This window comes from Polistes dominula, unplaced genomic scaffold (genome assembly GCF_049000335.1).
Source record: "Polistes dominula isolate Pdom_NZ unplaced genomic scaffold, Pdom_raw_medaka contig_78, whole genome shotgun sequence".
Lineage (NCBI taxonomy): Eukaryota > Metazoa > Arthropoda > Insecta > Hymenoptera > Vespidae > Polistes > Polistes dominula.
The window spans coordinates 3412742-3439739 of NW_028301042.1; the positions used below are offsets into that span (position 1 = coordinate 3412742).

Sequence of the window (26998 nt, forward strand, 5' to 3'; positions counted from 1 at the left end):
ATTAAAAGAAATAAGTGAAAAAGAGAAAAAGAAAGCAGAAAAGAAAGAGAATTCTTTCTTTCACTCTCTCTTAATCAATAAATAAATTGAAAATAATAAATAAACAAACAAACAAAAAAAGATATAGAAAAAAATTTAAAGCTACCTTGATCTTTATTGACATCGAAGCATGTCATATCAGAATACGCATACATACATACACATTATACATATGCATACATACATATATACCCACACTAGTTTCCTCCCTCTCTCTCTGTGTCGTAGTTTTTTTTTCTCGAACAATAATAATAATAATAATAATAATAATAATAATAATAATAATAATAATAATAATAATAATAATAGTAATGATAATAGTAATAATCATAATAATTAATAATTAATAATCTACGACATAATCAATATATATATAACACTGTTGTGTGTGAGTAATATGTTTTCGCATTTCAATATATAAATTGGAGTCATATTAAATTCTCGGACACATATGTAAATAGTAGACGTATGCTAGTCATTATACAACACGTGTAAATGATTTATATCAGTTTAGTACCTATATTTTCTTATTAACATAAAATAATAATAATAATAATAATATAATAATAATAATAAAAAATGTATTGAGTCGCAAGTAGTTAATTATCTACAATACTTTTGTTCATCGATAGAAATCACAAAAAATATACATTACATAAAAAAAAGGAATAATAATAATAATAATAATAATAATAATAATAATAATAATAATAATTAAAACAATAATTGGACAATAATAATTAATAAAAAAAATTATGTTACTCTCGCAGATCCATCACATTCTCTCAATCTCTTTCACTCTCGCAAGAATACTGGTCTCGCTAATTGTGATAATTATAAATTTTTTTGTTCTTCCTTTTTTCTTCTTTTTTTTTGTGTGTGTTAATTTTCATTTTTTTTTTCAACGTTATGCGATAATAAATAATAATTTCGTTAAACCGCAATATCGAAGAAAAAAAAACATGCATGACACGTGCGTACTAGGAGTTGTGTACATACACGTCAAATATATATATATATTTATATATATGCAGGGTGTCTCAAACATTAAGAATTTATTTCGTAAATTAAAATAAAAGAGAAAATGTCGTGTGTGAAGTTTGTTTAGAAACATTTTATTCCAAAATTATTACAAATAACATTATACCGTACTGAACAATATTCTTAATATTCATTCAAAGCTGTATTTGTTTCATTAATGAATTTCCAATGGATTTTTAATGGATTATAATCCTTACAGAATATAAAATGATCAAACATATTTATCTTTCTATTTCAAAATATTGTTGTCATAACGTGACTCTTGAAATATTTCAAAAATCACATATTTGAAACGACTCCGATATGAGTTGCACAAAAATGAAATTCTTGAACCGTTCATACAATGGTATAACTTTGGTTTCTAAACAAACTTTATATATGACATTGTTTTTCTTTATTTCAATTTGTAAAATAGTTTCTCAAAGTTTGACTGGATGAAAGCCTCTGAGACACTCTATATATAATAATTAAAAAGATTTTATTCTCATCGAATTGAATAAAATCTTGATATTAGGTGCTGTTTATGTATTATACGTGGACTAAAGAGGACAGAAGGAAGGGGTGAAAGATAAAAGGTTCATTTAAAAACCTTTCATTAATTTCAGTGCTTGCATATTTCATTATATACCGAAAGCTACGCTTTGATAATCCGAATATATTTATAATTATAATTATAATTATATATATATATGTATGTATGTATGTATGTACATATACATTAATACGCGAGAATATTATTAACTACCTGACGTGATTTTTTGTTTGTATTTGTTTGTATTTTATAATCACGTTTAGAAATAGGACGATATTCTATAATAGGCTTCCTGCTATTAATTAAGCAGCACAAAAGTAGGAACTACTTCCAATATTTTTTATAATATCAAAATGAAAACATTTTTCTTTAATTATTTTTCTAATGAAATTTCATAGAAATTGTTTTCATTTCAATCGAATCGAATTTTTTTTGTTTATCTTCATTGGAAGTTACTCCTTCTTTTTCTTCGTCATTTCTGGCACTCCATATTATTAATTCGTGTACCATTCGTTCTCTTTCTTTCTCTCTCTCTCTCTCTCTCTCTCTCTCTCTCTCTCTCTCTTTCATTTCAACGGAATATTTATGTACAGAAATCTATAATCCTAACTAATTCACACTCAGACATCATATTTGTTTTTTTGTATATTTTTTTTTGTTTTGTTTTGTTATTTTTTCTAAAGAAACATTTTTTTTGTTGTTTTTATTATTATTATTATTATTATTTAATATTATTATTATTAAAAAGAAGAGAGAGACTCGCTCAGGACTGACTTTCTCGTATGTAACGCATTCAAGAATATTTAGTCGTTTGTAATGTTTAAGTTTGCTTTTTTCTTTTCTTTTTTTTATTACTTGTTTGAAAACAAGAAATAAAAAAAATTAAGGTTAGGGTTACTTAGAGAAATTTTAATATAATTGACATCTGAATATTTTTCTTTTTGTACAAATGGATCAAAGAGAGAAATGTTTAATAATAAATGAAGAAATTTCAAATCTATGCCAAGAAAGAAAGAAAATGTGAATACAAATCAGTCTTCTAGTTCCCTTGGCATCTTTTTTTATTTTTTACGAGACTGTCCTTGAGCGTAGTCACAATTAAAAATCTTTAATAATCAATTTCGTAGAAAAAAAAAAAAAAAAAAAAATAGTTAAACTCGCAGAACAATTGTTCTATACAAAATGAAGCAAAGGATTCGTATGAGGGGAGGGAGAGGAAGAGGGATGATAGGGGGTGTGGGAGTCCAATTTCTAATAATATAATAAGATATTTTACTTTCTTCAATAGTGTCACAAATTTCAGTTACTTTTGTGCGTTATCTAAAGCTATAAACTGCACATAAGTTTTTGTTTTTGTTTTATTATTTTGTGACCGTCAGAAAATTCGACGATTCATTCGTCTTTTTTGAAACCCGTAGGCAAATACAAAGAATGATTTAAGTGTACTTTGGAAGCTTCAAGTTCAGTGCGATTCAATCCTATTGTATGTAACGATAAAAACACAAAATTATATACAAGTTAATCCATCTCAAGAGAGAATTACATATATGGGGAAAAAGCTTTGTTTCTTGGTTACATTTATAACAAAGCGCAATTTTCTTTCATTGTTTTTGTTCGGTCTTTGTTCTCTTTAGAAATAGAAAAAAAAATTGAGCAAATGGCGTTGGACATAGTTTACCATTATCATCATCGTCATAGTCATCGTCATTGTCGTAGTCATAGTCATAGTCACTGTCATTGTCATCGTCGTTTACATCATCATCATCATCATCATCATCATCGTTGGTATTTATCTAAACTTGACAATATTAGCAGCACGCGTCAATATCAAATGGTTAAACTTTCCTAATTAAAAATAGAAAGAGATCGATAAGCCTAGTGCCAATATAATGAAGCCAACGCGTTTAAAAACACTCGGAACGAATTAACTTCATCGAGCAAACTTGAAGAAACAACCTTGGCCTTAGAGTTCAAAAGTTTCGCATTGAACTTTAACGCTGGATCAATCGTTGCGCTTATGAAGTTAGATATATCTTATTTAATGACCTAAAAGGAGCGGCTATGTGTTGTAAAGATGACACTCTATGTATGATGTCGGTACAAATCCTTCGATTGGTTGTGAAATACGACGAACACGCGTCCATCCATCACCCTGATCTAATTCGATCATATACAATTCTTCACCGTCGTACATTGGTATAGAACCTTCGCTAGTGGCTACAAATTATTATAATATTATATGATTTTTTTATAATTTTCAAATATCATTTATTATTATTATTTTTATATATGCTTACCGTCAAATGGATAAAGTGCTCTACAGGTTCCTAATGGTGGCTGCGCATCTATCTCATCTACGTAATATTCTTCTCCACCACTACCAGGAAGCGACGTTCTTGATTCTCCAAGACCAGATTCCGGGCTATTCGTGGAACTGTGCATCAGTACCGTAAAGCAAAACCTTGTCTATTGGTCTAGACAAATATTCTTTTCTCTACTCTTTCAATTTTTAATGAATCCTTTTTTTGTTTTTTCCAAATAACAAAGTAACTACCTTTCTATATACTATTACTGAATTTGTCGGATAAATAAAATTGCTATACAGATACTTACCCGTGGCTAGGTTGAGGAGTACCTGGTGCACTCTTTTTATGTACCGGCTGATTCGCGTTCGCATTACTAACACTAGAATCAGAAGCCGATCTCGACAGACTTTCTTCGCCACCTGAATGACTGGATCTTCTTGAACTTAATGGCCTTGTCGCTGAACCATTACTTGTAGGCTTTCGTTGTACTTGACTTGGACTAAAAGAACATAATTCAATTAAATTAAATCATGTTTAACATATAATCGTTTCATCGTATGATGGATCTTATTCTCTCAAGACTGATAAAATCTGTTGTACTACCTGGATAAGCTAACACCAGCGCGCATAGCTTCTTCCAAATATCCTTGAAATTTCGTCAATTCTGCACCAAGTTTGTCTAATTTATTACTGGATTGATTCAATTGGCCTTCTATACTCATCGGATCACCTAATGCTGGATTTTGTTCGTATACACCTTTCATCTTCATTAAACCATCTCTTGCTGCTGTTTCTTGTTGAATCTTTGCCTGAATTTCATCGAGTTTTTGCTGCAATCTTTTTTTCCGTTGATTAGGTGGTAAATCGCTGCAGTCCTCCTTAGCGCCATCACCGTAACCAGGCACGTTGTTCTGAAATGTTCCAATTTCTATAATTCCAAAATTCTATGACCTATTTTGTAGTATGTGAAATGGAGGACTATATGAGAAAAAAGCATATGTCACAAATGCAACACATTATGCATCAATCCTGGTTGTTATTTAATAAAAACATAAATAATGAATATATTTTTACTAAGCTTTTATTATACAGGGTGTTCCCAAGATTAAATTGTTATAGTTTAGATATGAATTTACGACCCTAAAAATAAATTTACATTTTTCTTACACAAGTATACTCTCGTTAATTCTTTTTTCAAAAGATATTTATTACTATATAGTTAATACGTAATAATTCAAATTTATTACGTATATTATTAAAAAGAAAATTATTATATTGGGTTGTCCGGAAAATTCGTGCCGATTTTCAATAGATGGCGTAAAGTTTTTTTTTTGCTGAAAAACCTGAAAAGTTTTTTTTGCTGAAAAACCTGAAAAGTTTTTTTACTCTTAAGTTTTTAAGTTAATCCAGAAATTTGTGAAGTTACCCATAAAGATAGAGAAAGATTATGGAAACAGAATGGCACTTATATATAATATAATAAATATATGTATATAATATCAAAACAAAAGAAAAAACTTAAATGCGTTGCGTTTCAATCTTCCGTCAAAATCTTCACGAAATTTCCGGACAACCCAATATTTATTATTAAAAAACATTGCAATCATTACATATGTTATACTCAAAGTGATTACATTCAGCTTGAATTTTGGAAACAAATATTTCACAATGTGAAATTCGTTCCTAACTCTTCATAACTTTAGAAGTAAATATCTCTTGAAAGAAACATTTTGCAAGCATACTTTTAAAAGAAAAATTTATTTGTTTTCGGGTGTTAAATTTACATCTAAAGTTTAGCGATTTAACTCAGGGAACAATACCTTTTATACAAAGTATTTGAGCTTTTTTGGTAGAAATTATGTGAACGGATTTTATGCTTAAAAATAAGAAAAAAAGGTGTTATATAAATATAGGTTATTTGAAACTTTATTCACCAAAATTTTAACATAAATGATAAAACTGTTTAAATGTGTTTTTCAAAATATTGTCCGCTTATGCGAATACAGTTTTGATACCATTGTAATATGCTGTTTATGATATGACAAATTTCTTTTAGATTTCTATTAATTTCTGAAACTACAATAACATGAAGTTTAACTATCTCAGCTGCATAAACTTGTTTATTTTAGTTTCTTCCATAAATAAATATCCATTGGATTGGCAACTAAGTCATTGCGGATTATGTTTTATACCTAATTTAGTTTGTTGATAGCAAAGATCAGAAATTTTATGAACATGGTATTATGACACTGTTTGACCGATGGCAAAAGTTCATCAACAAAAATGGACAGTACCTAATTGAATAAACTTATATTTTTATATAATATATAATATAAAATATAATATATTGAGATCTCTAGCACTTGAATAGGCTATCTGGTGGCTAAATTTAAAATTAGAGTACATAGGTCGAATTGCAATGATTAAAATCCGCAATCACTTAGTTGCCAACCCAATAGTTGAATGATCAAAACAGTCAAGCTAAACGTTCAAAGAAGAATACGTTGAATCACTAAGCATCATCTTTGAATAAAACATTTAAATAATTTTACCATTTATGTTATATAACTTTTAAATAAAGTTTTAAATATAACCTATATATTTATAGATCATTTATTTTCTTATTTCTGAGCATAGAATACATTCGCAACGTGTGTACGAAAAAATCTTAAACACTCTTCTCTCTATATCTAACTAATAATGCTAGTAACTAAAAAAATATGAAATTAAAGTAAAGAAATTACTTACAAAAAAATACAATAATTTCAAAGGAATGAATATACTAAGAGGGAAATATTATTTACTCTAACAAATAATGAGCATTTTGTATAGAGAAGGACAGACCTTTAAAGCTATGCACACCTCGATCAACTTCTGTTGTTCGCATGAAACAAATTCGAAAAGCGTTTCATTCAGCACTTTAATGGGGAAGTAGTATTTTCAATTTAATTATATGTAGAGTACGAATTCGAACAAATGGTAAACAAAAAGAGAATTTATTACAAGTCTTTATATAAAATGTTAACCCTTATTGGTTGTCAGATTTTTATATTTATGATGATTCTCACTAAGTTATAAGTGGTTTCGGTAACATAATATGCAACAAAATTGTTTAGTATTATAAGAATAATTATTATTTATTTCTTTTTTCTTTTTGAAGGAGTACTACAAATGTATATAAAATTATTTAATTATTTAATTATTAGCACTAGAACTACTATACTAGTCATTTGATACCATTTTGATACCAAATATTCTTCATTATTGTATACTTATTGTTATTATATATAGTTTTTTAAAATCTCAGAACATGGAGTTCCTTTTGTAAAATAATAATAAGTCAATAAATATAAAAATATTCTACTTTTACGTCTTTTTTAAAGACCAGCCATTTTGACTAGTTTTGGTAGAGATGACTACGTCTCAACTGTCGGTATAGTTCTAGTGTTAATAACATATTTGTATTATTTGTAAATCACGTGGGAAGTGATTTCTGACTAATAAGGGTTAAACAACATTAAATTGTTGATCCGTCAAATTTGTACTCTCCAATATAAAGACGACATTCGTTATGATAAATCAAACCACTCACGATTACAGTTGTAAAGTGCAGGAATTGTTAATATTGTAAAGTGACGGACGATCAAGCCATCTACAGTGTGTACTTACTAAATACGATAATATCCAAATTCATAGCCGATGGAAGATTGGAAACAAGAGAGAACCACAGGCAGATCGAACCGTCCACCAAATTAATAAAAGATACAGAAGAAAAAGAAGTTACATTCTCTTACCAGAAGTTAAAAGCAAACTAATAATAATCATGTATAACAGATCGGTAAAAAAAAAAAAAAAAAAAACAAACAAAAAGAAAAAAAAGAAGGGGTCTGTTATTTTACAGGCTTATAATATTTATCGAGAAGTATTTAAAAATATTTAATTATAACATAGATTTTAAAAATCAATTCTTTCGATGTTAATTAAATTTTATTATTCATCAGCTTTCGATATTGTAAGCGAGTCTCTTGACATATTGAATGTAAGTAGAAATTATTGCTAAAAAATACATTAATTTAAGGAATATTTGAAAGTATACATCAATCTAAGATCTGTAAATATTCAACATGTAGATTTTGCACATATTTTATATTTACATTTACAAAATAATCTTTTTTTGATATTATTAATAGTTGTTTTTTTTATTTATTTTTATAATAAACATCACAACTTTGAACTAATGTATCTTGTAAAGCAAATTCCTCAATGTACATTTAATACTTTATCAAAAAACTTAGTTACAATAAAAAAAAATAATAAAAGTTAATTTACATCGAAAGGGTTGGATTTTAGAAACCCGTTATATATTAGACATTTTTTGAAGTATTATAAAACCCTTGAAATATCAAACTCTTTGTTTTACCATCTTGAATATGTTACCATTAATATGTGAAATTTGTTAATTTATGTGAATAAACTAGTTATTACAGGAAATAATTATAGCGATCAGGTAAAGTATGAAATATAAGACAGAATTACATACTACAACTAGTTAATATATGAATTTACAAAATGTGAATATATAGTTAAAGTATTAAATTGATAAATATCAAATGATCCATCTTTAAAATAATTTGTTCATTTTTAAAACAATGCTCGTATTTGTTTTTATCTTTTTGCATACTTTGAAAACAAATGTTTTGTTAGTTGCGCTGTTCTATCGACTTTGAACGAATGTTGAAACCATATCATGGTTATAGTTTATAGAAATGGGTTCATTTAAGGAACAGTTTGATGAAAGATTGAAAACTTTAACCATGCTTATATGTTATCAGTGAAATACAAAAAGTGTGTGCGGAAAGTAAAGTGTTTTAAAGTTTTCAACAAAGAACTTATGATTGTTTAAGTATTATTATATAAGTATTATATATATTGTATATAATACTTATATATTAATGATGTATATCAATACTTATGAATACTTATATATAATGCTGTATAATATAATATTGTATAAGTATTATATATATAATTCGAATCCAAAGAATTGAAAGATTAAATTAAAATTTAAAAAAAATAGTTACTGTAAAATTGAAAATGTCATGGAAGTAAAATATGCTATAATAAATGATTTTCAGTTGACAAGGTCAAAACAACAACTCATCATAATCAAGTTCATGAGACTATAACCAGATATATTATTTCATATAATATTTGGTTATATTATAAAACAATTAATTAAAATACATAATAAAATTCTAGTTATATGTTTCTCTTTGAAAATGCCTAGTTATTTCATAAATTAACTGAATTAAATACTTTAACGGTAACACATGTATATATATATATATATATATATATTTTAATAAATAAATTCTTAATGAAAAGAATAATAATAAACAAGAAACGAAGCAATTAAACAAAAACAAAATATCGACATTTGATGACGCTACAAAAAGAAAAAGAAAACAGAAAAAAAAGGAAAATAGAATATAATACTTTGACTCTCATTAGATAGAATCAAATTCACCGTAAAATGCATGCTCTCTGTGAAACAACAAATGTGCATGATAAATTTACAAGCTTTTTCTTTTCTGATAATATCATATGTACAAATATATCAAAATACATATCTGTGATATAACTTAGAATAAAAAAAAAAAAGAAAAGAAAAAAAGGAAATGCAAGAAAATAAATATACAACATGCTTTCATCATATTCCCCATAGCCCTTACGTTCTTGAGATATATTCTGCATTGGATATATGGAACGAGGTTTTAATTAGTGATTAATAATATTCATTAAAATAAAACAAATATTCACCTTATTGCTACTAAAAATTCCAAAAAGTCCAACTCTCTTTTTGATCTTTCCACCGGATACAGTTCCCTTTACCGTAAGATGATTGTGTATTGGCTGCATCGCAGGTTGGGATAATTGACTGTTACTATCATACGTCTTGGCGACTGATAGATCTTCAAATGGAAAATCCCCTGGTGGTTGAAAACCACTTTTATACCGTTCGATAACTAATAATGTGTCTTCCTTTTCGTTTATTTCATTCGCTGCCTTTTCAATTCCGTCCAAACATTGAGCAATTATCGGTGCAACAGCACGTTCTATTTCCACCGATTTGATCATATAATTTCGCATGTTCTTTATTCTCTTTTCATCTAATTCCTATGAAAAAAAAAATAATATATATATATATATATATATATATATATATATATATATAATATATTATTATATTATATAATTAATATATAAATTTTTTAAAATAATAATTATTATTAAAAGTAAATTAAAAATTATAGTAATATTATAAGTTATAATGTGTATATATATATATATATTATTATTAAATAAAATATATATTATATATATATTATAATATATATAAATACATTATATAGCCCTATATATTATTATAATTTTTTATTTAATTAATATATTTTTATATTAATATTTATTATATATATATAATATATATATATATATATATATATATATATATATATATATATATATATATATGTATGTAGTATATATAAATATAATTAATAAAAATGATTAAAGAAAATACCTGTAGATGTTGAAATACTTCTGGCATAGACGTATGATAATGCAAGGTTTGCATGTCATTTGTCTTTTGTAACTGATTGGCGTATTCCGTTTTTGCTTCTTCACTTTGTTGCGTTTTCAGAGTCATATTCATCCTCTGCTTTTCTACCTGTTTACATATACACATAATGTTTGATAACTCAGATTGAAGATTTATATTTATACTCATTATATTTGAGCAAAATTAAAAAAAAAATAAATAAAAAGAGAAAATTTGTATGTAATAATAATAATAATAATACCTCAGCTCTAGAAAGATTCAAATCGGCATCAGCTCTTTGATAATTTTCAACGGCTCTTTCCGCTTCGCGAAAAGCTTTCTCGTATGCTTTTCTGGCACGTTCCAAATTACCAATTTGTCCAGCCAAAGCCGCCCTCAATCTGATACCCTCTTGCAAATACTTTTTACGATCTTCTTTGAAATCCTTCACTAGTATGTTTAATTCTCGCAGAACGGTGGCTTGTAAGTTTTCTGCGATAACTTCCCTCTGACCTGCTTGGTCATTCACTTCATTTAATTCCATTTTGAAAGCCCGACATGGACTGTATCTACAAAACCAAAATTATAAATCATTCAAATTGTTTTATTTATTATGTATAATATTATACAAATATTATATATGAAAACAAAAAAAATTATTCATCCTTTCATATATTATTTAACAAAAACAACAACACACACACATACAAATACATCAGATTCGTATATCTAAAATTATTTTTGAAATTTTATACAGTTGTAAAGGGTTCATTATAGGACAATAACACTACACTGCACTCGAGAAATAGGTGCAAATATTATCAACCGTTTTTAAGAATTTTATTGAAGAATAAGTTGTTTTACTATTAATTTTATTAATTTATTTTTTTTCTCACATTCAATTTATATTTTATTTCTGTATTTATTTGTATTCTAACAACAAAATAATAAAAGTTCAATAAAACGTCGTACTGTACAAATTTAAAAAATTTACTGTTAAAACGTACTGTAACAAACTTACAGTTTATTTCTATATTTGTTTGTATTCTAAAAAAAAAAGAAAAGCTCAATAAAACGGCGTACTGTACAAATTTAAAAAATTTACTGTTAAAACGTACTGTAACAAACTTACAGTTTATTTCTATATTTGTTTGTATTCTAAAAAAAAAAAGAAAAGTTCAATAAAACGTCGTACTGTACAAATTTAAAAAATTTACTGTTAAAACGTACTGTAACAAACTTACAGTTTATTTCTATATTTGTTTGTATTCTAAAAAAAAAGAAAAGCTCAATAAAACGGCGTACTGTACAAATTTAAAAAATTTACTGTTAAAACGTACTGTAACAAACTTACAGTTTATTTCTGTATTTGTTTTTATTCTAACAAACAAAAAATAAAAGCTCAATAAAACGTCGTACTGTACAAATTTAAAAAATTTACTGTTAAAACGTACTGTAACAAACTTACAGTTTATTTCTGTATTTGTTTGTATTCTAACAAACAAAAAATAAAAGCTCAATAAAACGTCGTACTGTATAAATACTAAAGTAATTCTTAAATCTAATTTCTGTATTTTTTTAATTTAAAAAAAAATAAAATAAAAAAAGAAGTTGAATAAAAAAATACAAAAAAATATATATAAATCAAACATAAATCTTTCAATATTTTGGAAAATGATTGAATATTTGCATCCCTCTATTACTGGTTATGAAATATTATTATCCTAAACGATTTTTACAACTCTAAGGTTTCAAAAAAAAAAAAAAAAAAAAATCCTGAACGAATCTGACACGATGTTGTTCTTGTTAAATAATAATTCTTGTTAATATGTCGTTATAAAAAAAAAAAAATAAAAATAAAAATAAAAATAAAAACAAAATATAAGGAATACTTTGTTTTCTTAGCAATAATAACAACGTTAAGGTTTTAACATAGTACGAACGATCATTAAGAATACTTCTGTAACATTCAATAAAAGAGAAAAAAAAGAAGGAAAAGAGGAAGAGAGGAAGACAGAGAACAAGATAAAGAGATAAAGAAAGAGATAGTCTTATAACGTATACACGAAGAGAGAGTAGTATGCTCGTCTTCTTACGTGTCTAAAACTGCCTCGTACTCACTTATAATCCTCCTCCTCTTCTTTCTTCTTCGGTTCTTTTGGTTGATAACTCTTCACGAGACGTCTGTAAAGAGAAACGGAACAGTGTTATTGCCTTGGATATATATTTGCAATATATATATATATATATATATATATATATATATATATATATATATACTTGCAATCAGTTAGGTTTGACAGTGTTACTATAATCTTAGTATAATACATAAATATTATATGTGCCCATAATTATGAAAGTGGTCTAAGTCAAAATTAAACAAAAAAAAAGTGAGTTTGTTAGTAATTACGCACCACATTATTTTAAACTAAATAAATTCAATGTAATTTTCACAATATTGTCAAAAATGAATCGTTAGATAATGTTTGTTTTTTCAATATTACATAGAATTCATATGATGTTCAAATAGAAATCTTTAAATATCTCGAAACAAGAGATACATGACTTAGACCACTTTCATAATTATAGGCACATATATAATATTGTATATATTATATTATTAATTTATTAATTTATATTATTAATTAAAAAAAAAAATATATATATATTATTTGACAATTAATAATTATGATATATATTATACTAACATCTTAGTATAATATATAAATATTTATTTATTTTTTTATACTAGGATATATACAGTAAAGAGCATAACTGAACCAATAACCACAAGTTTTGTATAAATTTTTGTTTGTCAGTGCTAAACGAGGAGACATTAATTATTGAAATAATTTGTGATGTTACTTCTAACTGAAATAAAACTTACTATAATGTTCATTTTTTCATATTCACTTACATTCTTAGCAATAAATAAAGATTTATACAAAACTAGTGGTTATTGGTTCAGTTATGCTCTTTACTGTAATATAATATTTAATATATACATATATTGTAATATATTAAAATATATTTTATATTAAATATATTTATATATTAAATTATAAATATTTATAAATATATATTAATATTTATATATTTTAATATAAAATATATTAAAATATATTATAATCTTTATTATTTTTTTTATTTATATTATTTTATTTTTATATATTTTGCTATTATAATATATAACATTTCAAAAAAATTAAAATATACATTATATTAAATATATATATATTATATAATATTGTTAGTTAGCTCTATAAATAATCTATATGTTGATTTCGTTTGTGCCTAATCGATAATCTCCAGAAGTACTTTATCGATTGTTTTGAAATTTTGACACAACGTTGCATTCGCATACAGCTAGTTTTTTATTACATTAATTTATTTATAAAATAATTAATTATTTAAAAAAAGAAAAAGACACAAATAAATCCAGCGCAATCTGTTGGTTATAGATTTTGGTGAGTGCGCGAAACATTTGAACATAACCTAACCTTTATCTAAACGACTATGTTATATTTTGGCTCACATGGGCCACAGTAACGCGTGGCGGGGCACAGCTGCTTATATATATATATATTATACTAGGATATAAACCTTCAAATCTAATTGACTACAACTTTTTTTTTTTTTTTAATAATCTATTATATTATTTCATAATCAGTATTATTAAAATGATAGTGCTTTATATTCTATTTGTATTAAATTTAACGGAAAGTTCTGTCCGTTTTTAGAATAAAATAAAATAATAAATTTTTTATATCTTAAATGAGCTTTATTGAATAATATAATTGCTATCATTATTTTTGACTTTTTGCCAGCGTGATTGCAATTTTTACCTCATTTTAAAAAAATGCCTTATCCCTCTACAGGTGAAAATTTGAACCAGTGTTTGTTTGAACGGAAATAATTTTTTGGTAGACCCCTAATATATATTTTGTATGTATTTATATAATATTCTACTTTATGCTTTTATTATGTTTTTTTTTTATATTTTATTCTTTTTCAAGAATCATTACAGAATTGTTGTTAAAAAATCGTATATTTTTATTCTAAAGGATTTCAAATGTTTGATGTTATTTGAATGATGTATTTACGAGTTTCATGAATATTCATACAAATTTTGCTAACTTAATACAATCAATATTTTCTTGTAATATAATATTCAGAAACATTTTATATGACTATTACTTGACTTTTAAATTGATTTAAATTAAATTGCAGATAAACAATTGTATTATTAAAAAAAATATAATTTTTGTTAAGTTATAAGAAAATTGGTATAATTAAAGTATATTTTATCAGATCAAAAGTAATATAAAATGTAAAGAGAATCTAACCTAAAAATAAGTACTACTTATAAAAATAATAATTGAGTAGTTAAAAAAAGAAAGAGGTACGAGTAACATTTTCTTTTTTAATTTGTGGTAAGTGCATAACTGCAAACTAGAAATCCTACATTTTTTTATGTATTAAAGTGGTACATCTGAATTCTCATTATGCACACTGTCATTTGATAACAATTTTTTCATTTACTTACACAAATTCTTTTTCTCTTTAGAAACAAAAGGATACGAGTGATTTTAACAAAATAGAATTTATCAAATATTTCATTTTAAGTAACAAATGAGTATAGATATAAAACATTTTTGAATATTATTAATAAAATTCCAATATGTACATTTACTTTAATGTCTGTGTAGTTAAATTGTATTCAAAACTTACTCATTATTTTAAAATAATCAATAAACGTTGAAATTATTTGTTTCAAACGTGTTGAAAGGCACTTTTCAGACACTTAATTGTATTTTTATTATATTTTGTCTACATAGAAATACTTTAATAAGACTAATTTAGTTATCATTTAAATAATATTATATTTTTCTAACAATAAAATATTCATTTACAATCTTAATAATCCTAAAATAGTTTTTCTGTGTATAAGGATTGAAAAAAACCTTACATTACATGTTGATATAAATAGTTTACAAATTTACGAATATTCCTGTTACTCTCTGTGTCTTTAATCAACGTACACGTACATTAAAATTTGTCATAAAATTCATTTCTCGAAAATATATGTTAACGCATTTGTTAAATTAAATTTATACAGATAATTCTATAGTTGAAAAAGTTGAGGATAAAATAAAAACATTCGAAAGGTATTAATTATTGCTGAACAACACGAGAAATAACTGAGAAGACGAATATATGAAAAATTTAATCATTCGCGATCATTTAAAAAACATTTTGAATTTTAAAACATTTGTAAAAAAGAAATGAAATTACTTTTCAAACACCTCATAATGAGTCACAGGAGTAATCGTACTTTAACTATAATAATATTTGATATAGTATTCTGAATCCAATTTTATTCTAATCTGTAAGATGAAATTGTATTTAGGATGTACCTTCCCCTCCCCAATTCAATTACTAAGCCAATATGCTGTAAATTAAATAAATTTCTATCTACTTATTTATAATCCTAAAATAATATGTTTCTGTTAATGAGAATTTTAAAAATGTACATTACAAGAAAATATAAATGAATTTTTCCAATTTTACAGTAATAACGTGTTACGAATATTCTCACGTGACTCTTAATATAGGTAATTTCTAGTAAATTAATTTGCATTTTTAAAATTACCTGATATATTATGATATCTAATTTATTTGATACAACAAACAATCAATATTTTTAAATTTTTATAAAAATAAACATATTTTCGAATTATTCAATTTATAAACTGATCTAAATTTTGATATTGCATTGTAAGAGAAGTAAAAAATTGTACAATGATGACAAATATATACGAATACTTCTATGACTCATTATATATCTAATTATTTCAACATTAATAATTAATTATCATTCATAAATTAGATATTTCAAGAATATTATTTAATTAAGTAATGGGTGCAACGTGATGATAATAATAAGTAATAGCTAGAAACACACAAATGGTACGTGTTTCTATTGATTTTGAAATGAAAATGGGAAGGAAAGGAAAGGCATATATCTATAATCAACATACGTTTCTATGTAAATATACACACAATAGTATATGTACAACACGTTTTAAGTAGACCAAGTTTGATCGGTAACATGTCAAGAGCATAAGTTATTTTTAGACTTTCAATAAACATGAGATAGGTAACTATTACTATTCGAAATTGTCAATCAGTATTATTACAATTTTTTTCTTTTCTTTTTAAATATTTCACTATACAATAAAAAATAAGAAAAAGAAAAACAAAAAACAAATAATAGAAAGAAAAAGAAAAAACAGATAATAAAAAAGAAAAAAATAATAATAATAAAATCAATTCCAGTAACAAAAAAAAAAAAAATGGAAAATCACATTGTCTGTAAATATTCTTAACGATATATGTATACAAATTGGTCATGGAAATATTTTCTTAGAAGAAACGTACAGTTGATTCGTCATACAATAAACCAAGATATCCTAAAATAGTAAATGATCTCTTTCCTTCTGACTCTTTCAAACAGACTTGTTCAAAATATTATTTTTACAATCTTATAAATGATAAATAAATATTTTATTTTATGTTACATAAATGTATTTTTTATTTGAAAATTAAATATTTTATTTGATCATAAAATTATTTATATAATATATATTGTGTTTCAATATTTGTTATATATGTTTGTAAAAATCATTTCAAATAGTGTTTTATTTTATCAATTGAAATATATTAAATATATTTATATAAAAAATTATAAAATATTCAAATGAAGTATTATTTTTTATCATTATATTACAGTATAATAGTTTTTTACTCTAATTATATATTGTATTATCAAAAATATAATATTTTATTTAATAATTCTAACCTATAAATTATCAAAAATCAGTTTATTATTTTAATTATAGCACAATTAAAAAAAACACAATTATTTATTAAATACTTCATCTTGAGATTATTAGTATATATAGTTAGTATATATATATTTTAATAATATAATTATAAAATATAATATAATAATAATAATAATATATATTATTATTATTATTATTATATATATTATTATTACTTATTATATATTATATTTAATATTTTAATTATATTTTATACTTTAACCTATAAATTATATCAAAATAAATATTTTATTTTAATTATTGCATCATTGAAATAAACTCTATTTATTATTAAATATTACAATTAAATATTATAAAAAAATATATATATATTTTTTTAAATAAAATTCTATTTCTCATTAATAATATAATCAGTAAGAAATGTATTATTATTTAAAATATTATTGACTTCTTCGTTGATTTATCTAAATCATGATAACGATAAAATGAAAAACGAAGGATAGAAAATACATAAAAAAAAAAGGGAAAAAAATATTCTCAATTTTCTATTCTGTAATACATAATGGTAGTAGCCAGTAGACTACATAGAAATACATATATGTATATTAAACCAAGTCTTGAGAGACACACCCGGTAGAGAACAAAAGTATGTAACACATACTACATAGGACAGGCATTCAGGGAACAAACAAGGGGGCCTTTAATACAATATTATATACCAACATTACAACTGGAGTCCCTGAACTCTGTAGGGTGCGTGAGACTCACTTATTTATACAGGATGTTCCATTCAAAGTATTAATGTATTATAACTTTGAACAAAGTCTCTTATCTTTCTTTATATATAAAAATTTAATGTGTGACATGTGACATTGTTGGTTTACTATGGACTCCGAAACTACTCAATCAATTTTAATAAAATTTTTTTTAGTATGTATGATTTTTTTTAACCTAAAATATAGAATAGTTTTTATCGCAATTATTTTTTATTTTTTATTGATAATTTAAGGATTTATTATTTAAAGGTTATCTAGGTCTGTAGGTACTACAAGTTTTCAATAGATGGTGCTGTTTTACAATCTCAATTATATCAATTTATTCATGTAACACGTTTTTTTCAGATTTACATATAACATAACCTTGCTTTTTATATATTTTCGAGTATTATTTTATGCATTCTATTGTAATTGTAATATTTATTTATATGTGTAGTTATTTATATATTATATATTTATTATTTTGAGGTTATTTAAGTCTCTAATGTTCTGTAAGTCTTCAATAGATGACGCTGTAGAAGAAGACTAAACCTATCACATGATGGCGCTGTATTATAATTCAATTATTTCAATTTATTCACGTTACACGTTTTTTTTCGAGTTTACATATGACATAACCCAACTTTTTCTATTTTTTCGTGTATTATTATTTTATGTATTCCATTCTAATTATGGTATTATTTTTACTATTTTATTTATGGTAATATATATTTGTTATATTTAGTGGTTATCTGAGTCACTAGGTTCTGTAATTTTTTAATAGATGGTGCTGTATTACCATTTAATTATTTCCATATATTCACGTTATACAATTTTTTCAGATTTACATATGACATAACCTTGCTTTTTATATTTTTTCGAACATTATTATTTCATGTATTCCATTCTAATTATGGTATTATTTTATGTTTTGTTATAGTTTACTAAATAGTTTAGAATTATATTAAATTAAAATTTTATAACAAAGCAATAACAGCCCATGGTTGGAACACACATCCTAGTATATATATATATATATAAATTCAGTGTCACAATGTTTGCTCACTAATAACTTTGAAACTACCCAACCGATCTCAATAAAATTTTGTTTATTTTGTGCGATTTGTTCTAATTTAGAATATAGGTTAGTTTTTATCGCGATTATTTTTATTTTTTATTGCTAATTTAAAGATTTATTATTTAAACGTTATCTAAGTCTCTAGGTACTAGAAGTTTTCAATAGATGGCGCTGTATTACAATTCAATTGTTTCACGTTTTTTTCAGATTTACATATGACATAAATAACCTTGTTTTTTTTTTCAATATTATTTTATGTATTCCATTCTAATTATGGTATTATTTTGTATTTTGTTATAATTTACTAAATAGTTTAAAGTTATATTGGATCAACATTTTATAACAAAGCCATAGCAATGTCGGAGCATCCTAGTGTATATATATATATATATATATATATAGGATTATTTAAAAATATATAATAATTAAAATATACCTGAGCTTTGCTGCATATTCCACCTCGATGGCACATCGATCACGAATAAAATGTCCATATCTCTCAAGAAAGTCTATCCCTTTCTGTGTATGATGGGATAGATTGTCAAACTGGTCCTGAAATCAATTAGAAAAAATATATACATAAATCTATATGTATGCGAAAATAATTTTGAAATAATTTTTGTAATACTTTTTAGAAAAATAAATACTATCCAAATTTTATTTCTTATATTAAGTGAGAAATTATTAAATTAAATGTTAGAAGAAAGAAAGTAATTATATTCAAATATATAAAATGTATTGTGCTCATTATGATTGGTATGTAATCAAAAGTTGTTCATGAGAAATGAATTTTTGAAAACATATTATAATGATTTTCAAAGAAACAATTGTGATTTCATTCTTAATAGTAATTAAAATTGTAATTAATTAAATAATTAAACAAGGAAAATAATTATTCAAACATATACAATGTATTGTTAATCATAATTAACGTGTTAACAAATGTTGTTGAAAAATGAATATTCCAAAATAAATTGTAATATGCTTTTGTAAAATAACACTCAATTTTTATTCTTTCTATTAAATAAGACAATAATATATCTAATGATATAACAAGGTAAATCATTTCCCAAAAATATAGAATATATATTACTAACTAGGGGTTCCCCGTCACGCGTTGCTGTGGCTCACAATCAGTCCGATACACACGTCTTTAAGTCAACGAGTTACCTTATACCGCCATCTGTTAGAATCTTATCGAACTAACCGAGATAATTATGACTCTTTGTTAATAAACAAATAATTCGCAATAAAATAATATTGCTATTATAAATTGAGATATAAACTATCCTATCTTTCAAGTTGGATGAAACTGCACACAGAATGCAAAATTTGATTAAAATCGGTTCAGTAGTTTAGGAGTCCATTACGAACAAACAACGTGACACGTAATTTATATATATTAAGAAGATTATAATTGATATATTATCAGAAATCATTGATAAGAAATGAATCATTTTTGAAAAGGTATTTCAATAATTTCCAAAGAAACAATTCTAGTTTCATTCTTTGTAATAATTAAGACTAGTAATAAATTAAATAATTAAACGAGAAACATAATTATTCAAATATATACAATGTATTGCTCATTATGATTGGTATGTTATCAAAAGTTGTTCATGAAAAACGAATATTGAAAAATAAATTGCAATAGTTCTAAAAAAATAAAAAAAACTATTCTGTTTTTATTCTTTATATTAAATGAGACAGTAATAAATTAAATTAATTGAACAATGAAAATAATTATTCAAACATATAAAATATATTGTTAATTATGATTTAACATTTTATCAAAAGTTGTTGATGATAAAGAAATATATTTGAAAATAAATTGTAATACTTTAGTAAAATAACATTCTATTTTTATCCTTAGTATTAAAAACAATACAACTTTTGTTTTTTCCTCGTTTCTTAATTGCTTAATATTAATAAAAGTTAAAAGGAAAAAGAGAGAAAGGAGAGAGAGAGAGAGAGAGAGAGAGAGAGAGAGAGAGAGAGAAAAATACAAAATGTTATTGACACATACATAAGAAAATTTTCCACGTTCGTTCTAACACCATGTTAAAGAATTTCGTAAGATATTTAGCGACGCGTCACGAAAAGTGAAACTTCGTGCAGGTTAATTGAAAACTTCTAGTTTTATTTTATCATTTTTTTTTTTTTTTAAATTACATCAAGGAAATATTAATAACAATAATAACAATAATAAATATTCCAATTAATTTTATTTGAATAAACCTAAATCATATTATGATTTTTAAAAAATCATTCATTTATGAATGAACCAAAATGTAGCCTTTTTTTAAAATATTGAAAATGAATGAATGAAAAAGTGAATTAAATAATTAATGAATGAAAGAATGGATGAATGAATGAATTAATGAATGAATGAAAAAATGAATGAATGAATTAATGAATGAGAATTAATTGATTTATTATTTCAACAATACAAACAACTATAATAATATTATTATATTATGTTTCGTTAATGAATAATTTTACTAATGGAAAAGTTCACAAAGACTTTTAGCAATGAAAGAAGAAATAAAGAATATATGCTAGCTCACAATCGTTCAAGGACGAATTACACTGTCTTTCTACGTTTACGCTAGTTGCGGATTAAGGACAAAACGGTACCAATCTTTGTGTATGTGTGTGTATGAGCCTGTGTCTGCGTCTGTGTTTGCAACTTGTCGAAGTTGAAGCTGATCCGTGTTGTTTCTAAATACACATGTGTATGTATATTTATGTGTGTGTGTGTGTTTTTCTATTTCTATATGTGTGTACTGGTATTTCAAACACGTTACTTTCATTTCTAATAACGAATGGTAGTATACAATAGTCATTCAAGTATCTTTGATCATCATTTCTATGCACATGCTATGTTTCTTTCTCAATTAACATGACCGACCTTACAAAAACATCCTAATCATCATTTCTTGCTATATATTACTTTTGAAAAAACAAAGATCAATTAAATTGTAGTTTTTTAAATTATGGTACACGTATAATTAACGGAACTACAAATGTGCGGGTCAGTTTACCCCCTCCCCAAATTTGCAAAATGTATTTTGGGCTTTTAAGAAATAAAAATACAATTTAACCAGTTAAGTACGTTCGACGTGTATACACGTCTGACCAAATCTCTACTGCGGTGCGTTTGACGTGCATACTCGTCGTGTAAAATAAAAAATTACCATTCACTATAAAAACTCGAAATCTTAATAAAATGTAATAAGAATATTATTTGGTGGTATGTTTCCTTTATATTACCAATACGATCTCTATGTATTTTATTTATATTTATTTAATTTATTTTTATTTATAAAATGTACTGTTTGCTCAAAAAATGGAAAACACAAGGAAACAAGGTGTACGTGGTGTACGACCTGTGAAGTCGCACTTTGCGTAGTACCGTGCTTTGAAACATATCACACATACATAGCTTGAAATTTTGTAAACTATTTTCTTATTTTTCTTGTTTATTCTTCCTATCTTCAATTTTTCTTGTTTATGTATTTGATTATTTTTTTGACAATTTTCAAGCTTTTAGTAAGAATAACGTATTCAGAAACGAATTGTTAGTTTTTTTTGACTTTGAATAAAAATGTAATCCTTCCTCGATTTTTTTTAAATGTATAATAATACCATTTGCCCTGCGTTCGACGTGTATACACGTCGTTGCTTGTAGGGATCCTGTAGGAGGGATGCGCCATTCACATTCAACTCATATGCCATTGGCTGAAAATTTTGGGGGACCGCTTGAATTTATAATAATTTTTTCGTGTAACCTATTCTATTTTAATATAAATTTTTAATTATCATTAAATATAGTTCATCTTTTTTCTGTATTTGATGCAATTCATTATTTCATAATTATTTCAATGTTTGAATCATTCGCTCGCAAAATCGAGTTTCTACCCCCAGCAATGTACATGGCACATCCCTCCTATAGGATCCCTAGTTGCTTGTTTTTAATTCCGCACTCTGTGGTGATCTTTTGAAACTAAATTTCACAGTCAACTGGTTAAATTATGTTTTATAATGAATATTAATTATTTCATTATACATGAAATTTATATGTATATAAATACTTAATAACAGCAATAAATATTTAATAAAACAGTAAGTATATAAAAGTTACTATTTAAAATGTAAAATTTTTATAGGAACGGGGGTTTTCTTTTAATACTTTTTTAAACCGGTAGAGGGCTGGATGTTTCTAAAAATTAACTAATTCAGAAAGTATGTTTTCTTTTTTTAATTAATGTATTTTTAATCTAATTTAAATTAGAGGAGTAATATTTATATTACCTCTAATTATATTATATAATATATAAATTAGAATCTAATATAAATATTACCTCTAATTATAACCTCTAAAAGTTATATTAATATTATATTACTAAAATATTTTTTATATACTAATATATTTTAGTAATATAATATTAATATAACTTTTAGGGGTTATAATTAGAGGTAATATTTATATTTACCTCTAATATATATAGTGTATATTACATTATATTATATTGCATATAATGTAATATATATATATATATATTAAAAAATAATATTTTAATATATACATATACATTGAAAAAAAAATTAAAAAATAATAAATGCAAAAATTTTAGGCCCCTTTTTTGCGTAGTCTTGCAATTATAGTTGCTCCCCTGTACATATACCACTAATTGTATAACCTAAAAACTGAGATTCTAATATGCGATTTAGAAAAAAAAAGTTTATTGTTTTTGGTCAAATTTTGTAATACTTATTTGTATTTAATGATTAACAACGAGAAGATGTATTTTCTTATGCTTTATGTTAAAAAAAAAAAAAAGAATATTTTATTAAATGATTTTTGTTGCATATTCACTTGATTATAGCATCACTAGTAGTTTTTCATTTATTTCGTATTTTCCAAAATTCTCTTAATGGATAAAATTGGAAATCTGCGAAATGATTCCATAAAAAGTTGAATTTGACGAAAAATTTTGTTGAATGTTTTGCAGAAAAATATAAAAATTTGTTGATGGATGTGCATTATGAAGTAATGAAATTATAGGTTAGATAGCTATACATGAATATTATATTAATATTATTATTATTTATTTTTAATATCATATTATTACATTTAAATCTTAAATTACACACGCACACACAGACACATAATATGTAAAATATCATAATGATAATAATAATATAATATTAAATTAATAATGATCCATTATTAATTATCCCTTTTAATATATTTATATATTATATCTCTGTAAATATTTACAGAATGCATCAGAATTAAACAATAAATAAAAATATGAAATAGTATTAAAAATATTCATGCAAATATGCATTAAATGCAATTGATATTAATCAGAATATTGTTTTACTTTCAATCAAACGACTGTTTTGTTAGGTTAGGTTAGGTTTTGTTAGGTCAGGTCATTAAAAAGAAAGAAAGTACTGCAAATTTTGTACTTTTGAAGTAACCTATACGTATATGTATAATACGTACACGTATTATAGAAAAATTAGATAAACACGATCGTTTTTAAATAAAAACATTCACTTCCTAGTTTCATTTATTAGTAATTTGTAATTTCTATATAAAAGGTGTACCAGGTACGTACGATTAACCTACTGTATTACAAAATTATTATAATACTTTGATTGAAACACCCTGTACATGCATATATATATATATATATATATATATATATATATATATATACAGTTTCATGATACTCGTATGCAACTATAGTGTCACTTGTACGGAAAAAAGAAAGAAAGAGAGAGATAGTAGACTTCCGTGGTCAGTAATACTATGTGCAATAAATTCGAAAGAAAGTGGTATATATAACATTTTTATTTTTTTTATTTTATTTTTGTTTTTCAACTTTTTAACTTTCTAATAACTTAATAACCACGAGATAGATAGAAATTAGAAACTTTGACCGATTAATTGGGAAAATTATTTGCTATTACACATAAGATTGATTAACCCTTTTGTACTTCTTCATTTCTTTTGTTCCTTTGTTTTTTTTTTTAAATCTATAAATAACAAACAATTTCATTAATTAATTTACAAAACAAATATCAAAGTTTAATATTAAAATTGGTTTTAGAAATGCGATGTCGAACTACACTCGACATAGGAGTGATAAGGGTGTTATTAAAAAAAAAAAAAAATAATAAAAAGAATGTCAGTGGCCTTCACACGCGATAGAAGGAAAACTCGTATTATTATGTGGAAAATAATCGATTGATTCATATATATATATATATATATATATATATATATATATATATATATATATATATATATATATATATAAAGTGAATGTATTTTAAAATTATATACAGTTACGTTTATCAGATTTTTCCTTGAAAACTATTAATACAGTGTTATTAAAATGAAGACTATTTTGAAATAAATACATTAGTATACTTTAATTATAATTTTAATGAATTTAACTTGAAAGCTTCATTTATAACAAGTAAATTAATTAATAACGAAAATAATTTACAGGGAAAGTCTGTACCTAAAAATCGTACGTGTTGGTGTAACTGTAAAAACAAGAAAATAATAATTGATCATCCTGTATTTTTACTATTATTTTAAATGTTCTTATTTTAGTATCAGAATCAATTTAATATCCATAAAAATATGAATAATACAAAATGCATTTGTTTAAAAAGACATATTTATTAATATACTATGAACATTAAATAATTTTAATTTGATATTTTATTAGATGACAATTTTCAATTCAAAGTCATCATTGGCTAGGAATATAAAAACAAATGTATTTTAGTTTAAACAATTCAAAATGTTAGTAAAATATATTACAGTGTTAGATATACCTGAAATGACTGATAATTAATCGGAAAAAATGTATATTGTAGTCTAAAAGCACGAAGTATGAGTTCGACGAACCGTACTCTTCGAGATCCACTGTTAAACTGTCTCATTGTCCTCCGTGAAAGTTCTTTTATTGATTGATGTTTATATGACTTCTCGAAGACTACATATGTATAACGTAAACACTATTTGGAAAATCATATAAACAAAAATTAATAAAATAATTTTAACTGACTTTCGTAGAGGACAATGAGACCCAGTCTAACAGTGAATTTTGAAGAGAACTGTAAGTCGAACTTATAATCCGCGTTTTTAAACAACAATATACATTTTCGTCGATTAATTAACAATCATTTAAAATATATCGAACACTCTCAAGGTATGTCACACCCTCATTCATCTTTTCATAAGCAAACGCATCTCACAATAAATATCGATCGAAGTATGGCATCGTACTAATACACTTACACATAACCCTAACCTAAAATCTTCCATAATCTCGTTAAACTATCAATAGACTATAGGCTCTATTTCGATATTTCTCTTCCTTTCTATTCCTGTCGTTTCATAAAATGTTACCATTACCCTCGCTTAATAAGTTTTGTACTTTAAAAATAAAAAAAGATGAGGTATACGGTGATTCACGGAAGTATTCAAATGCTCGGTTTTAAAACTTGAATGAATAATTGTATATGCAACATACAAAAATATACCATCGATTGTTATGTCATTCCTTTAGAAAGTTATATAAACGAGAAACGTAGAAAAGAATTTTACTTGACTTTCATAGAGGACAATGAGACCTAGTCTAACAGTGAATTTTGAAGAAAATGTTACGTTCTAAGCTGCCATATACATTTTTTTCAATTAATTAACAATAAGTTAAGATATATGGAACATTATTTAGGTATGTTACATGCTCATTCATCTTTTCAT

General features: G+C 24.5%; 1 protein-coding gene across 5 annotated transcripts in view; it reads right to left on the reverse strand.

Moving 5' to 3' along the window:
* The window catches only part of Cip4 (formin-binding protein 1-like Cip4), a 95060-nt gene that overhangs the window by 2013 nt on the left and 66049 nt on the right, over positions 1-26998 (reverse strand). Inside the window, exons 1-11 of one of the 5 annotated variants that reach the window (XM_089174973.1) lie at positions 20298-20728; positions 19637-19752; positions 12641-12703; positions 10782-11088; positions 10502-10648; positions 9739-10095; positions 6763-6792; positions 4522-4829; positions 4226-4417; positions 3910-4046; positions 135-3829 (exon numbers count right to left, since the gene is read on the reverse strand). In XM_089174973.1, the coding sequence (XP_089031099.1) occupies positions 3672-3829; positions 3910-4046; positions 4226-4417; positions 4522-4829; positions 6763-6792; positions 9739-10095; positions 10502-10648; positions 10782-11063 (1611 nt within the window). In that variant the 5' untranslated portion in view covers positions 11064-11088; positions 12641-12703; positions 19637-19752; positions 20298-20728 and the 3' untranslated portion in view covers positions 135-3671. Of the gene's footprint in view, positions 1-134; positions 3830-3909; positions 4047-4225; positions 4418-4521; positions 4830-6762; positions 6793-9738; positions 10096-10501; positions 10649-10781; positions 11089-12640; positions 12704-19636; positions 19753-20297; positions 20729-26998 lie in introns of those variants that run through there. The other 4 variants (XM_015330374.2, XM_015330376.2, XM_015330373.2 and 1 more) reach the window with 4 other exon arrangements.